We start from the raw sequence: 17995 nt of genomic DNA, 5'->3' as shown, positions 1-17995 counted from the left end.
AGGGAGGGAGGAAGACAGGAAGAAAAGGAAGAAAAGGGAAGGAAGGGGAAGGGAAGGGGAGGGGAAGGAATGGGAGGGAAAGGGACAAATAATGAAGCTTTTATGCTCTAATCTTTCTCCCCTAGATATACAAGACAAAGAGCAAAATATACTTCACTAAAATCGAATTTTTACATGAATGTTCTTTCCTTTGTTCTTTTGGTTGCTGGTTCACTTACAAAAACTTTTCATATTCGTATGTCTTTCCAATGGTTACTCTGTTTTGTTCATTTCAGGCATGTGGCCCTGATCAGATTAACTGACATGATGTATATGCAAAGCCTTTTGAGTTCTTCAGAAAAATAAATTATCTTAGTCAAGACTGGTTATAAGGAACTTATTATAACTAATGTAGTACGCACAATTTGTTTTTTTGTAATTCTCCTAGATGAGTCAGAACTTAGTTTTGACATAGGTAAAAATTTTATGGTCACAAATCTCAGGTGTGAGAAAATCTCTTTCTTTCATATGCTGTATAAATAGAGGATATAAATATTTCAAGCCTGGAAGTAGTGAGAGAAGCTGGTAATCCTGGACATATAGTGACAGTCAAAAAGGAGCTCAGGTACAGGACTGGTCTAAGCTGCTCAAGGTTCAGGAGACAGCCAGTACACAGGGAAGCTGAGGAGATACGTAAGATATGTCTAAAACACTTATCTAACCTTCTGTGGTAACAAGCTCTTTAAAGGGGCTGGATGATGTTGTGTTCACTTTTTATCACCAGCAAAGGCTAAGATAATGTATATAGCAAATATTTAGTAACTATTTATTAAATAAATAAATATTTAAGACAGAATAAACAGATATAATAAATGAACCAATAAGAATGCACCATCTAAGTCAAAATAGTCACTTTTATCCTTAACATTGTACCTGCTTTGGCTGCCGCAGAAGCAAACTTGTTGGCATTAGACAAATCAAGCTGGTGATTTAATAAATTCCAATGTAAGTCTTACAAGTATTAATAAATAACTGTCCAGCACTCACCATGAAAGTTAAAAAAGCAACACAGAAAACGTTCCTAAGTGGTCCCAATTTGAAATGATCAGATAACCTATAAAGGAACATATTCATATTACACTAATATAAACACATATAAATGCACTTACAGCAGTTACACAGTCTTCTCTTCAATAGCTAGTTCCCCTATGCATTAATGTGTAAGAACAGCAAGTACAATATTTAGATAATTATAAAAACCAAGGCAATAATTTAAAATCTGATTAACCGTTTTACTCTAACTTAAGCATGGATCTGAGCAGTAAGATTGATTAATAAATTTGAATACAGCCAATTGGATTGATTCTAATGTAAAGTTTTAATTTGTTGTAGAATAATTTTAAATGAGTGTATTTGTCCAGTGTTGGAGTGCTCAACAGTGTGTTTGAAAAGGAAAACCAAGAAATGTTTTTGAGAAATGTGTTAATTCCTTAAGACAATGGATTTTAATTGGATCGAGTTGTTTGCATTTTTCTTCATTATCATTCTACATCTGTATATTGGACAGAACACTAACGCTAAATAGTTCTTAGAAAAAAATTTTAAAGTTATTTAATCATAATATCATGACTGTCTTTTAAATTCAAAATTAGGCTGTGAGTATCCTTCTTCACTTAGGAAGAGTGTTATGAAAGCCAGGCCATCTGCTGAGGTGCTACAGTTACATGTGGCCCTCAGAATGCGTTTGGCCTGCTCTGTTTTAGCCCTCTGTTGGATTACCAATACACAAAACAAGTTAACCTTGATCTTTCTCATTAAGTATCTCAGGGACAAAATTTGACATACGTCTAAACCTGTGACGTTTCCATCTAAAGAAGGCAGAAATAAAACAGGACTTTAGATTCGGTTACAATAAAATATCAGATGCGCCACAGACACAAGTCTTGAAGCTCTGTCCTGGGAAAATATGGCAAACAGTGCCTCACCTGAACAGAATCAAAATCACTGTTCAGTCATCAACAACAGCATCCCACTGATGCAGGGCAACCTCCCCACTCTGACCTTGTCTGGAAAGATCCGAGTGACAGTTACTTTCTTGCTTTTTCTACTCTCTGCGACCTTTAATGCTTCTTTCCTGCTGAAACTTCAGAAGTGGACACAGAAGAAAGAGAAAGGGAAAAAGCTGTCAAGAATGAAGCTGCTCTTAAAACATCTGACCTTAGCCAACCTGTTGGAGACTCTGATTGTCATGCCACTGGATGGGATGTGGAACATTACAGTCCAATGGTATGCTGGAGAGTTCCTCTGCAAAGTTCTCAGTTATCTAAAGCTTTTCTCCATGTATGCCCCAGCTTTCATGATGGTGGTGATCAGCCTGGACCGCTCCCTGGCTATCACGAGGCCCCTAGCTTTGAAAAGCAGCAGCAAGCTCGGACAGTCCATGGTTGGCCTGGCCTGGATCCTCAGTAGTGTCTTTGCAGGACCACAGGTAAGCCATTATACATAAACTTATTTGGATATGGTGATCATAGATTTCCTATCTAAATTTGATATAAGGTCTTATCAAAGGAAGTACTATATTACCTTTAAGAGCTTGGGCTCTGGAAGTCAGAGAGCGAAGTTTAATTCTGGCTCTGTTCTGTTACCTTGGGCAAATTTCTTAACCTCTCTGGTTTCAGTTCCTTTACTGATAAAATGTAACATGGGGGTTAATGCTTACTTAATACTGCTTTTGTGATGAATAAATAAATAAAGTGGATCACATAATATCTATTATGTAGCAAATGCTTCCCCCCAAAAATTGCGATTCTCAAACTTGACCTTATCTCCATTCTATTCTTCTATTTTTCTTTTTGTTCTGGTTGACATGGCTTTAATGGTTAGTTGAGATAATTTTTAGGAATTATGAAATTTGCCTAGATAGAAAATATTTATAATGTTTCTTATTTAAAGTTTCTTGAATGGAAATTTTAAGAATTCTGTCACTGCAGCTTAGAGAGAATTATTCTTGATTAGTATGTTGCTCTGCAGTTTGCAGCTAAATGGTACTGAATATAGAAGAAAAGTAAGACAACTTGGATGTATGGAAATCCAAATATTTCCCTAAAGTTAGCTTGAGTTTTGCTGGAGGCAGCTTATTGAGAAAGCCATATGGCTGACAGAGTAGGCACAGGCCCTCCCCACAGAGGGCAGTATCTTCCCAGGTTGCCTTCATCAGAGGCAGACCGGTTAACTGACCTACTGAACCTACCATTTTAACAATCAGATCCCTGAAAAAAGGGACAAATTCTTGAAAATAACAAAGAACGTTAATAGCAGATGAACAAGTTTTCTCTTGCATGTAAATGTACTACATGCTAAACCCAGGATACAAGGATGTGTCAAGAAATAAATCAGAATTAACTAGGATCCTCCAAAACTTGCCTCTGAAAATGGAAATTTATCTAGACTTTTTAAACTGACCAGATGGTCAAAAAACAACAACAACAAAAAACTGCCATGCAGAATTCACTACATAGCACAAGACACTAGAAAGCTGGATAACTGTTTTATCCCATCAATTTCTCACTTTAATATTTCTTTTGAAAATGTGTGTGTGTCATGATAAGAATAATGGGAAAAACTAAAATGTTTTCATTTTCTGAAAAAAAATTTATGATTTCTTTCACAGTGATGGAATATATAAGAAAAACTTTAGCAAACATATCACCTGAAATGAGGTGATTTAGCTAAGGCTTATGCTCTTAAAATTTTCCACATTCTTTCTTTATACTTTTGCACCTGTGGTCCCAGCTACTTGGGAGGTTGGAAGGGAGGTTGAGGTGGGAGGATTACTTGAGCCCAGCAGTTCGAGACCAGACTGGGCTGGGGAGGCCCCATATCAACAAATTATAAAAAAAATAAAAATAAATAAATAAAAAATAAAAAAATTAATGCTGGTCATAATGGCATGTACCTGTGGTCTCAGCTACTCGGGAGGCTGAGGTGGGAGAATCGCTTGAGCCTAGGAGGCAGAAGTTGCAGAGAGCCATGATGCACCACTGCAACTGCACTCCAATCTCAGTGACAGAATGAGACCCTGTCTCAAAAAAGAAAAAAAAAAAAGTTTTTGGGAAAATTTATGTAGGCTCAAATGGCCCAAATGGAGTGGAGTAAAACAAAGACTTTTTAAAAATCATCTGTCAATGAGATCATCAGGGGGCTAGGGTGGTATCAAAGATAATTGATAGTAAAAGAGACATTTCAAACAAAATACAAAACTTGACAACAAATTGGATTGAGAGAGTTAATAATAGAGCGGGGGAAATAAAGTTCCAGTTTTCTTAGCCAAGAAGTTTAAATAGTAAAACCATTGACATTATCCGGTTGAGAAGGGGAGTGTTTGTTTGTCTATCTATTTGTTTGCAGAAGGGAGAGGGAAGGCAGGCTATGAGAAGTAAAATCATTTGCTTTAGGACATGACTGTTGGCAATATAAGATCTGTCTAAGTACAACTATGTGGAAAGTAGTTGGTAATTTGAGATGCTGATGTGGATTAAAATCCAAACCAAAGTAGAAATAATCCTATTTGCAATAATAACTGAAGGGCAAACTCACGATTTGATTCTTCTTAGAAGAAGTCTCCTAGAGGCTATAAATGAAATATTACTTTATCAATCCAATTCTTTTCATCTAAATATTAACAGCAATAATAGAAAGATAATGCCAAATATTTATCTAACTTGATGTAGCAAAAAGAAAATAGGAACTTAACTTTGAATTATTTAGGAATTTCATGTAATAGTCTGATCTCAAATACATTACTAGAGAGATTTATGTGAACATGAGCCACAGAAAATGATGTTATTTTATTTTGTAAAACACATGACTCATCCTTATTTTCAACAACACTTTAAAGCACTTTGCTGAAGCTTCCTGAATAACCTCACATAAGTAATGTTGTTTGATATTTACATTAACTCTATGAGGTAAATAGGAGCTGTGTTATTATCCCTACTTCACATCAGAGAGCTAAGGTCTAAACCTTTGAAGACAATGGTGTTAAAATCCTTTTCCAATAATCCAAAGTAAGAAACACACACTACATTGAAAATGTGTGTCTCTGTCTCTCTTTCTCTCACACATATAACTGAGAAAAAATTTTGATGAAATCAATATTCTATTCTGTTACATTTCATTTTTTACTGTTGATTGAAACTCACTGCTGAGCATATCCTGTTCAAAAAGCACTGATTTGAAAGGATCCATTGGCATTCCCAGTGTCACGTACTCTGTTGGACTCATGTTGTCTTATTCTTTTCTTTTATTATGGCTCTCTGCAATCTCTCTGAATAAAAGAGATTTCAATCCCATAACCAATGTTACATATATTTGATGAGGAATATGAGAAAGAGGGCTTTTTATTTCTAGACTGTGACACATGATGAGTGTGTCTCATGCTTCACCATGGTCTGTGGATAAGCCCATTGACAAAGGCACATCCTATTGTACCTAATTTATATGAAAAGGGTAACTTTAATTTTCATCCTTTGGTGGACATACTAATTTTCTATTACTTGAGTAATTCATATCTCAGTTGAAAAAAATCTTAACAAACATGTTGTCACCACATGTGATAATTTGGTGGTGCATTCTCAGAAGTTTTAGAATAGTGTGGCATAGAAACTTTCAAATTTTATGCTAGTAATAGAATTCTTTTTAAAAATTCTATATCACAATGTACCCCATAAATATGTACAATTATTATGTGTCTATCAAAAATTTTTTAAATGAAATATAGTACAAAAATCCTGTACATAAAAAAATCCTGTACAAAAAATCATCATGAATGACACAGAAATAAGTGGAGCTGCTCTGGTTAAAATAGAGGTAAAGGAGGACCAGTCCTCCACTTGGTTATTCACTAGCTCCCAGTCACAGTTACTAAAGACTTCGTATCTCCTTGCAACAAAGTTCAAAAGGCAATGGGGATAGTAAAAGTGGCATGAGTGTGAGATTCAAATGGAGTTGGGCTCAAATCTCAGTAATACTGCCTACCAGCTATGTGACTTTCAGCAAATTACTTACATTTAAAAGAGTAACTGTAAAGAATAAGTCATACAATTTATAAAATCACCTAAGACTTTACACCTTAATTTTAATTACTAATTTAATGTTTATTTTTCTTCTTTTCCTTTCTTCCTAAGCCCATCCTTTCTTCTTACCTTCATAAAAGAGTTTTTGAAGTCAGGAAAGAAAGAGTACAGAAATATGAGTATGGAATTGTTGGTCCTTTAAGAAACTGCAAAAAAGAAATGCTTGTATAAAAGTGGATTATTTCAAATATTTCAAAATTATAGCATGCATTCTGACTGATTACTAAATTTGGTCAAACTACTCCCTGGTCACAAAGCTATTGTACTCTGCAAAACTATACATGCCAGAGCACAGTAATTCAAGTCTTGGAGGTATCGTATATAAAAGTGGGGAAAGAGGAAAAGAAAGAAGGGAAAGGAAGAGAAGGCAAAGGAAGGGAAGGGAAGGGAAGGGAAGGGAAGGGAAGGGAAGGGAACGGAAGGAAGAGAAGGGAAGGGAGGGAGAGAAGGGAAGGGAGGGAGAGAAGGGAAGGGAAGAAGAGAAGGGAAGGGAGGGAGAGAAGGGAAGGGAGGGAGAGAAGGGAAGGGGAGGAAAAAGGAGGAAAGGTAGAAAAGAAAAAACAAAGGAGGGAAGGAGGAAATGAAAAAGCAACAAACACCCTGGGATAGCTTTGGTTTTAAGGCCATCTGTGGTTAGGTTGGTAAATATAAATGGAAGAGAAGACATTTCCTAAATTAGATGTGCCCATATCTACTTATAAATCACATGGTTTCTAATAAGAGTCACTTAATACCACAAGAATTCCAGAGTAGCAGGTTATTTGCAGAAAGAGTTCATAGCTTATCTGTGTTAAGCTTAACACTAGTTTATCTGTGCTAATATAGAGCATCACATATTGACAGCTTTTAAATTACGTGGTTAACCCAGGCCTGCGGGCAAGAAATGTGGGCCTCTCCTTCATCCTTAGTGTAAAGATATGCTGTCTGAAGATGTGTGGAGGCTTGCCTTAATGCATAGAGAATTTACTGGTGTAGAATGCACTACTGACATTGGCAAACAGTTTAAATTCAATAAATATTATTACACAGGTACAATATGCCAAACATTGTGCTACAACATAGTACCGTCCTACTAGCAGAAATAACAACAGCAATAATGTTGATGATGATAAATAATGCTTGAGGACATAAATATGTGCCAGGAATTTGGCTAAAAGCTTTTACATGCTAGGTTCACAGAACAGGCAGTGAATAAATCCATAAATAAGCTTTTACATGCAATATTTCATATAATGCTTCCAACAATCACATAAATTATGTACAATCTTTACCTTTATTTTACACATGAAGAAACTAAACCTCCAATATTATATAACATGCCCAAGATTACTGTTTAATAAGTGGACATCTCAGTATATCAGTATATCTAGTTATCCATATATGGCCATATCCATAGCTAGCTCTTTTAACTGCTACACTCTACCCACCTCTGCCCACTGAACACTGCAATATTGTCTATTTCCTTTTTACCTGTAGGAGGCTGGGGAAGAAAAAGGCAGAAAAAGCTTGAAGTGAAAACTGATGCTTAAAAGACATCAAGAAAAAAATATATGATACACATTTATAAATATATAAATGCATGTGGATACATATAAAAATTGTGAACTTCAAGTTTTAATTATAATAATGGTTAAGATTTATACAGTGCTGTGTTCCAGGCACTATTCCAGGTGCTTTGCATGTATTAACTCATTTATTGTCATGATAGGCCTTAGAGGTAGATATTACTATTTTTTCCATATATAGATGAGGAAACTGAAGCACACATCTGAAGATAATTACCTTTGGATAACACTAGGTAAGGGTGTAATTAGTGTGGGTAAGGTGAGTGTTAAAGATAATATTCCAAGAAGAAATGAACAACTGCAATTGACTGTGAAAAAAAAATGAAAACAGAATGTTCTTGTTTATGGCAAAATAAAACAAACGCTGATGAGAACCAGGGTCAGGGACAAGAGAGGAGAAACATACCAAAATTAAAGAAATAAAATCCAAGAACAAATGAACAACTAAAAGCAAAGTGGATCTCTATATTAATCATTCAAATGAACATGGTCTTGGAGCACAAAATAAATGGAACTAAGACAATAGCAAATTAATTTATGGGCAAGTAAGATTCTGAATTTTTGTACACTTTATTATACCTTTCTTAAAATTTATCGGTCTATCTTGTATTACCTGGATCACATACATTTTATATCTCCACTACCAAATATTAAATTCCTTGATTGAAGGATATAACTGCTTTATCTTTTATGACAGAGAATGCCAGCTATAGTTAGTTTTACCAAAGAATTGCTTAAAAAATAAGCATGTGTTAAATAAGATAGCCATTAACTCAATCATAGTACTATGTTTCAAAGTCATTGCTAATTGAAAGTTTCATCAGGGCTTTTTTTAAAACATATTTTTTAAACTATAAATTTTTTTTCCAGTTACAAATGAACCAATTTGGACCACACACAACCCATCTTTTTAGAATCTTATAGCAGAACTCACCAAGTTGGTGTGAAAACGGAAAGAACAAGTAATGCCCGAGAGGCCTGAGCAAGAAATATAGACAAACACAGAAAAAAAAAAAACACACTGTTTTTCAAATGTGTTCATCTCTCCTCAAAACTGGCATGCAACAACATTATACTTGTGACAAGAACTACTGTCAAACTCCACTCATTGGGCCAGAGACCTTTGTGGTGCTAGCGAAAAACTTGTTTCTCATGTAGCATACTACCTACGCTTGTGATTTCATCAGCCAGTCAGTGATATCATTATGCCTTTAAAACATGAAATATTAAGATGAAAATGTGGCCCAGAGCATAGAAAAAGTAAAATTCAGGTCATCCGGTTCCAAGTCCAACTGGGATGGTACAGAGAGAAGTAGCTAAAACCTTAAAGAAATTCTCGGGTTCTACGTGAAGTAACCATTCCAAAGACTTTAACTGACAGCCTCTGTTGGATCTAATTCAAAGCTGAACTTTAAATAAGGTCAGCTTGCAAAGAATTACAGAAAACTGAAAAGTTCACTTTGTAATGTGGGAAAAAAAGTCTGAATCATAAGATAAACTTAGCTGAATGCACTTGTCGGGGTTTCTTGACTGCAGGATGATTGTAAAATTATTAGACGCCCTCTAGTGGATTAATTTAAAATCATTTTTTCCCCTTGAAGATTAAAAAAGATCTGAAACTGAAATCAACTTTTCAACTTATTTAACAGGGCCAAGGTTTCGTTCCCTTTTGAGGTGATGGGAATGGGAGCAGAGTATGTCTTTTTTTAAGAAAATAAAGTATCTTAAAAATATTTTATAGTGTTTTTTTGTTGGTAGCTTAGAAAAGAATCATGTTTCTTAATACTGTAATTAAAATTAAAATTTTCTAATTCAATCAAAAACAAAAAATAATAGAACCCCTCATTTGCTTAAAATAAAAAAATTGTAACATTTTTGTTTGAATTTACTTTCTATCAATTTAAAAATGCTTACACTCTCTTTTCATTTCATTTTAATAATGTTTCACAGTAAAATGAAATTTCTCAGGGAAAAAGCTTATAAATAACTAGGTAAGAAGTGTTTACTAAATAGAGAAATAATGAGTAAATGTCCATTAGAATTTATTTTTGAAAACTACTTGCAACATTTTCTTAATTGTTGATTCAGTTTGTGTTTTTAAAAGTTGTAGGATAAAGGCTTTTTAAAAATAATTTGACACTCAAAGAAAGGTTACAAGAATCATACAGATTTCTTGGGTACCTTCACCCAGATTTTCTCAAATATTAACATTTTACATTTGCTTATTTATTTTATCTTATCTACATTTCCCCAATTGCTTAAAAGTAAGTTGTAGACATGATTTTTCTTTACCCCTGAATACTTCGAAGTGTGTTTAAGGCCTCTCACACACAGCCGCAGTAATGATTGTCAAAATAAAAAATAAATTTAACATTGATATATTACCCCTATTTAATTTATATGTTCTATTCAGAGCCCATAAGTTGTCCCAGTTTAATTTTTGCCCTTTTAACAAAAGAAAATCCAAGATTATGTGGTGGATTTAGTTGCATACCTCGTTAGTATTCTTATAGCTGGAACCATTTCTCAGTCTTTTTTTGTGTTTCATGATATTGACATTTTTGGAGAGTGCAAACCAGTCATTTTGTAAAATGTCTCTCAGTTGGGATTTGTCCTCTCAAGGTTAGATTCAGGTTATACACTTTAAGCAAAAATACCAAATTAGTGATGCTAAGTTCTCAATGCATTACATAAGGAGACAGACATTGTCAATGGGTCCTATTACTGGCAATGTTAACATACTCATCTAGATATTTCTCTTCTATAGAGTTATTATTTTATTCCTTATAATGAATAAGTATCCTGCAGACTGATACTTTGAGATTTTGTAAATATCCTGTTCTCCTCAAAGTTCCATCCACTATTTTTACCAGCTATTGATGATTCTTGCTGTAATCACTTATTATAGTGATTACCAAATGTTAATCACTAATTCTGTTTATTCCTTTTCACTTATTAGTTGGCATTCTACATTATGGAAGAGGATTTTTTCACCCATTTATTTGTTGTTTTTGTTATTTTGTAATTTTTACAAGTATGGGCTCATGGATCCTTACTGTATTCAATAGTTTATCATTCTTTTAGATCAGTTTCTTTTTTGTATTTTAATGCTTAAACTGCCCCAGATTTGGCCAGTGGAAGCTCTTTTCAGCTGGTTCCTGGATTGTTTTTTTGTTTGCTTTTTGTTTTGACATGTTCCATCTTTCTTTGAGCAACTGTCTGCTTATGTCTTGTGACCATTTCTTAAAATGTCATTTTAATAGGGTTTCTGTCTCTAAAATAAAATTTAAATATGCATTTTGGGGGGTACATTCTAAGTGCCAGACACAGTTATAGTTACTGCAGATATAACTTATGAGCAAAATCACTTGCGAAAAGTTTACTCAGCATAATTGTACTGGAAACTGAAATACAAACAACATTTAAATCCTTGAAAGATGATTATTCTTCAAGGTTGAAATAATTGCTAAAAAATCCAAAATCTTGTAGATCTATTGACACTTACCCAAACATATTTTAAGTAAATAGTCACATGACTTTTCATAGAAACATCAGAAATATACTACTAAGGAACTTAGAAATTGCTTTAGGTAACATGCTAGAAGGCTAGCAGAGTACCAAAGAGAAAACTTTCAAATACCATTTGGAAAAAAGTAACATAGCTTTTTATTATCTCATACAGTTATACATCTTCAGGATGATTCATCTAGCAGACAGCTCCGGACAGACAAAAGTTTTCTCTCAATGTGTAACACACTGCAGTTTTCCACAATGGTGGCATCAAGCATTTTATAACTTTTTCACCTTCAGCTGCCTCTTCATCATCCCTCTTCTCATCATGCTGATCTGCAATGCAAAAATCATCTTCACCCTGACACGGGTCCTTCATCAGGATCCCCACAGTATGTATTCCTTAGATTTAGTGTTATTTGTGGGCAGTTTTTAAACAGTGATACTCAACACAGAGTGGCAATGAACTATGTGCCAGATACTGTTCTAAGCAGTTTGTATATATTAGCTCATTTAATATTCACAATCACCCCATAAGGTAACATTTTTATTATGCTTTTATCATCCTCAATTTACAGATAAGGTAACTTAGTATCTTCTGCTGTTCTACATTTGCATCATGAAATTAAAGAAGAATTAATGATTATTCCATTAAGACCCAGGATAAGCATTGGCAAATGGTTTCTGCTGGGTAGCAAGTACAAATTGTGATATCTAGACTATAGAAAAGTACAACCTGTTAAATGCTATCCAATAAACTAGCTAAAGTGAGCTGTTTCATTTTATATTCAAATCCCCTATATTTATACAACGTAAACTATGCACATTTGTGTGTATGTTAATATGCGAAATATTATTGACTATGTAATTGATGATTTCATTCAAAACTTCACACATGTGTTTGTACCTTTTTGGCTTTAGTAAAATGGTGCATTCCCAAAAATAAAACATATATTTATGAAATATAAACATTGTTATGTTGGCATGACATCCAAAATACATGTTATCAATGACATAGTACATAAGTTATATCTGGTACAACTTAACAGGGAAATCATCTTAACTATTATAGCATGAATAGTCTCAGTAGGTATTTTCAAAAGAAAATATTCATGGTGATGCTTTCTAATAGGGAATTGGGCAGTTTTCACCTGCCAGCACAAAATGGTATTTAATATTTCCAAAAAAGTATACTGCAAAAACAATTTGCCTTCAAAATCTTATCTTGAGAGATTCCATTTTATAAACGATATCTAAGAAGGGTAGAGGGAAAATAAGAAGGTGAATCTCAAATAGGAGTTAATCTGAAGAAATATTAGCAGTACATAAGCAGAAAAACAAAAAAGCAGAGGCAGGAAGCCATAACTATTATGAACACATTTATTTATTATTTTATTTATTTGATTAATACATACTGACTACTCAGCGTTGCTGGAAACTGTGCTAGGTGGGGATACCATGATGAATAAGAAAAATCTAGTAAGTATCCTGCTTTCATGGAGACTACAGTCTAGCAGAAAAGTCATAAACAGTAAACCAATTATTGACTGTGATGATGTTTCAAAAGAAGAAAAAGCATGACATGTTGTGGTTGTCTTGATATTTTTTCATTTTCAGTCACTTGCTAAGCCAAGATGATTTTCTGAATTTTAAATGGATGTGTCACCAAAATTTACGGATATTGAGGATTAAATGAATAGTGTGTGAAGGCCAGGTGCGGTGGCTCATGCCTGTAATCCCAGTACTTTGGGAGGCCGAGGCGGGTGGATTGCCTGAGGTCAGGAGTTCGAGGCCAGCCTGACCAATACGATGAAACCTGTCTCTAACAAAAACACAAAAATTAGCCGGGTGTGGTGGCACATGCCTGTAGTCCCAGCTACTCAGGAGGTTGAGGCAGGAGAATCGCTTGAACCCGGGAGGCAAAGGTTGCAGTGAGCCGAGATTGCATCATTGCACTCCAGCCTGGGCAGCAAGAGCGAAACTCTGTCTAAAAAAAAAATGAATAGTATGTGAAAAGAGCAAAGCCTCTAGCAAGGCACAGAGTAAATAGTAATTAGTTTTGTCTGCCAAAAATCCATAATCAGTCTGTATTTAATAAATTACTTTAATATTTCTAGACAAAAAATAATTTCATAATTAAAACACCATGCATGTAAATGTTTTCCTCTATATGTCCACTCTTTGGTGACCAATTAATAAGAAATTTCAAAATGACTATTTCTGAATAGCATTATCTGTTTCCCTCAAAAAACAAAATATGGTATGTGAAGAGTATTTCTTACTTAACACAGAAGTTCTCTATTATGAAATACAAGAACAGATTTTGAGCACTTCAGAATTGCACCTTTTTACCTTTAAGAACTAAGTTCAAAATTTCAGGTAGGCAGCCTGACTGTAAAAAGTCAGTAATTCCATTAATTTCCAGCAAATTTCTTCACAAGTGTAACCTATAAACTTTAAAGGCTCTATTAATATGAAAAGTGAAATTATTTAATCTATCATAGAAAGAAGCACACAGTTGAGATAGATAATTTGGGGTAGTACACTTTCATCCATACATGATACTTACTGTCCTTAGTAGCAAAGATACTCAGTGAACATAATTTTGTTTTGAAGTCAGAATTCACAAAGCAAACAAAAACATAGAGTGGGGAAAGGACATCCTGTTCAACAAATGGTGCTGGGATAATTGGCTAGCCATGTGTAGAAGAATGAAACTAGATCCTCATCTCTCACCCTATACAAAAATCAACTCAACGTGAATCAAAGACTGAAATCTAAGACCTGAAACCGTAAAGATTCTAGAAGATAACATTGGAAACCCTTCGAGACATTGGCTTAGGCAAAGAGTTCATGACTAACAGCCCAAAAGCAAATGCAACAAAAACAAAGATAAATAGATGGGACTTAATTAAACTAAAAAGCTTCTGCACAGCAAAAGAAATAATCAGCAGAGTTAACAGACGACCCACAGAGTGGGAGAAAATCTTCACAATCTGTACTTCTGACAAAGGACTAATCCCAGAATCTACAGAGAATTCAAACAAATCAGCAAGAAGAAAACAAACAATCCTATCGAAAAGTGAGCTAAGGACATGAATAGACAATTCTCAAAAGAAGATATACAAATGGACAAGAAGCATAGGGGAAAATGCTCAACCTCACTAATGATCAGGGAAATGCAAATCAAAACCACAGTGTGATACCACCTCACTCCTGCAAGAATGGCCATAATCAAAAAATCAAAAAATAATAGATGTTTGCAGGGATGCAGTGAAAAGGGAACACTTCTACACTGTTGGTGGGAATGTTAACTAGTACAACCATCATGGAAAATAATGTGGAGATTCCTTAAAGAACTAAAAGTAGAACCATTGTTTGATCCAGCATTCTCACTACTAGGTATCTATCTGGGGGTGTGGGGGGCGGAAGGCATTATATGAAAAAGATACTTGCACAGGAATGTTTATAGCAGCATAGTTTGCAATTGCAAAAATACAGAACCAGCCCAAATGCCCATCAATCAATGAGTGGATAAAAATATGTGTTATATATATGCTATGGAATACTGCTCAGTGATAAAAAAGGAATGAAATAATGGCATTTGCAGCAACCTGGATGGAATTGGAGACAATTATTCTAAGTGAAGTAACTCAGGAATAGAAAACCAAACATCATATGTTCTCATTCATATGTGGAAGCTAAGCTATGATGACAAAAAGGCATAACAATGATACACTGGACTTTGGAAACTAGGGGGAAAGGGTGGGGGGTGGCAAGGGATAAAAGACTACACATTTGGTACAGCATACACTGAGATCTCAGAACTCACACCGAAGAACTTATTCATGTAGCCAAACACCATCAGTCCACCAAAAAAACCTATTAAAATTAAAAAAAAAAATTTTTTAAAAAGAATTCAACTGAGCTCAATCTCATCTACTCTCTTAAATTTATATGTTAAGACTTTGAGTATCCCATATTTCAAATCCAAATTAGTTTGGCAGAAACAGGAGCACTATCGTCTTCAATATTTTCTATTCATTATGTGACATAGTGGAAAACTCTCATTAAAACATGCTTTTCAAACAAATTATTATTATTTAAAATACTGGAAATTTTCTCCCATTGATTAAGTTGAATTAGTGATGCTGTCTTCCTTTTTGTCCACTTCGGTTTCGTGAGAAAACTGATCTTTAAACACCTGCTCTTTTCTCTATCCAATAGAACTACAACTGAATCAGTCCAAGAACAATATACCAAGAGCACGGCTGAAGACTCTAAAAATGACAGTTGCATTTGCCACTTCATTCACTGTCTGCTGGACTCCCTACTATGTCCTAGGAATTTGGTATTGGTTTGATCCTGAAATGTTAAACAGGGTGTCAGACCCAGTAAATCACTTCTTCTTTCTCTTTGCCTTTTTAAACCCATGCTTTGATCCACTTATCTATGGATATTTTTCTCTGTGATTGATAGACTACACAAGAAGTCATATGAAGAAGGGTAAGGTCATGAATCTCTCCATCTGGGAATATTAACACAAATGTTGGAGCATGTTTACATACAAACAAAGCAGGATTTACACTTAAGTTCTCCTTCTTTTAGAACCTCCATTTTCAGAGCCTCAATTATTAAGGAAAAATCTTCAGGAAAAATACTAAAATATTTTCTCGTCATCATCAGCTTCTAAATTAATCTCTGCCTTTTCTGACCTCATATAACACATTATGTAGGTTTCTTATCACTTTCTCTTTGCATAATAATGTACAAATATTTAAAATACCTGCAGCCTAAGGCACAAGAATGCCAAAAAATCAAAGGCGAGAAACCACAACACAGGTCTAAACTTAGCATGCTTTGGTGAGTTTTTCTCCAAAAGGGGCATATTAGCAATTAGAGTTTTATACTATATAGTACATAGAGCACAGAGCCCCTTGCCCATAAGATCAACTTTCCCTCCTGTAGTTAAAACGAAAAAAAAAAAAACAAATGGATCTGTTTTTCTCTTTGGCTTCAAAAGCATTCCGACATTTGGAGGAGTCAGTCACCAACCCCACCAACCACTCCACCAACCTGACAAGACCATGAGTAGTTCTCCTTCATCCTATTTATGTGGTACAGGTTGTGAAGTGCCTCTCTATAAAGGGAAATTTTAGAGGGGTTAGGATTTGGACAGAGGTTTAGAACATTCCTCTCTAGGCTGTATAGTCTATGGAGTTTGTGGCAATTAACTGCCGTAAAATAACAATGTTTCCAAATTCAACTAAGAAAATACTCATACTGAGTATGCTCTATGCATAATACGCCCTCTATTTTAATAATGTGAAGAATTTTTTGTCTATCCCTTGATCTCACTAAATCCATATTTCGTAAATAACTGAGAAAAATGAAAACAAAATTTAGCAAATGCACAAGCGAAAAGATGCTTGATACATAAAAGGAACTCTGGAGAGAAAACTACAGCTTCAGTCTGTACAGATCAAAGAAGACAGAGTGTGTTGGGGGAAGGAGGGAAAGATCTTGATGCAGGGTTTCTTAACCTGCAGTCTATGCACAACACTATATTTCCATGTAATATTTTTATTTCAGTCCTATTTGTATTATTTTGTGCATTTAAAAAACACAATCTTAAGGGGATAGACTAGACTGCCACAGCAGCCCGTGGCACAACTAACACCTACTGATATTCACATTGAATAGTATGGTTTCCAAAATATGTCTGCACAACAAGACCTTGTTATTTAATTCAGGCTTGTGTCTATCTCTTCTATGAAAAATGGGAAGGGATGAAAATAATGGGAGTATAATACCCATTTAATGTGAAAAACATGATAAGAGTCTTAAAAGAAATTAAGCTATTCAACATTTTTTAAATAGGTAAGATACTATTATATTTACATGAGCTATGTAGTGCCACACAAAAGATGAAATGTAATTTCTAAATACTCCAGGTGTGTGGTACTGTGGAAAGTAAATTGCCAACTAATGGTAAGTCCTTTCTTTCTTTGATTTTCTCCTCTCATACTTCAGTTTTATAGTGTTGAGTTGTTGTTTGTTTCACATCCTACCTTATTTTCCAATTCTGTCTCAATTGAACTCCCTCTGCGTACTCACTCTTTCATTCATAGCTTCTTTTTCATTAAACTCATACCTTTAATTAACCAATTCATGGCCCAGTTCTACAGTTGAATTGGACAAGGCTAAAATTCTGTAGTGTGCTAAAATGCTCAAAGTTGGCATGTATACTCACTCCAAGATTTTATAGTTCTCGTAGATAACACAGGGATGTAGATAAGTTGAAACAAAACTAATGTTCTCTAAGTCTCTGTCATATACTTATTCCTAAACTGATAATTCTTACTTCTGGGATTTAAAAGCAAAAATAACACACTTGTACAGATACAATCTAAGGGCTTTATCACACACAAGTTTAACGGATGTATCTCGGCTTGGTTCTTCTTGTGTGCTCATTATGGATCTCTCTTAGGAATTGCCTCGAGCATAATTTTATACACATTAACTAAAGGGCTATTCAAAATCTTGACTCAGGGGTTCTTAACCTACATTCCATGCAAAAAAAAAAAAAAAAAAAAAAAATATATATATATATATATATATATATATATATAGAGAGAGAGAGAGAGAGAGAGAGAGAGTTGTATTTTTTAATTTTAGTCCTATTTGTATTATTTTATGCATTTAAAAACACAATCCTGAGAGGGATGGACCAGACTGCCACAGCAGCTCATAGCACAAAAAAAGGTTAAGAAGTCCTAGTTGACTTTGTATACACATAAAAAAGTC

The 17995-nt window shown here is 34.6% G+C and overlaps 1 protein-coding gene and 1 non-coding gene across 3 annotated transcripts; one reads left to right on the top strand and one right to left on the bottom strand.

Annotated features, from left to right (window-relative positions):
* The first annotated feature begins 1871 nt into the window (after positions 1-1871).
* LOC105463605 (gonadotropin releasing hormone receptor) lies at positions 1872-17778 on the top strand. Of its 2 annotated transcripts, none has more exons than XM_011710813.3 (3): positions 1872-2467; positions 11489-11580; positions 15416-15648. In XM_011710813.3, the coding sequence occupies exons 1-3, from the start codon at positions 1946-1948 to the stop codon at positions 15549-15551; spliced, it is 750 nt and encodes a 249-aa protein (XP_011709115.2). In that variant the 5' UTR covers positions 1872-1945; the 3' UTR covers positions 15552-15648. The 2 variants fall into 2 exon arrangements, with proteins under 2 accessions (XP_011709115.2, XP_070949563.1); XM_071093462.1 differs by having other exon boundaries at positions 1874-2467; positions 11361-11580; positions 15416-17778.
* On the bottom strand, positions 8753-8903 carry LOC112423462 (small nucleolar RNA SNORA62/SNORA6 family). Its single transcript, XR_003013941.2, has one exon. It is a non-coding gene; the product is annotated as a small nucleolar RNA SNORA62/SNORA6 family (small nucleolar RNA).
* Positions 17779-17995: the final 217 nt, after the last annotated feature.

This window comes from Macaca nemestrina, chromosome 3 (assembly GCF_043159975.1).
Source record: "Macaca nemestrina isolate mMacNem1 chromosome 3, mMacNem.hap1, whole genome shotgun sequence".
Lineage (NCBI taxonomy): Eukaryota > Metazoa > Chordata > Mammalia > Primates > Cercopithecidae > Macaca > Macaca nemestrina.
Note: the sequence above shows the minus strand (reverse complement) of the source record. Positions and strands in the feature narration are given on the sequence as shown.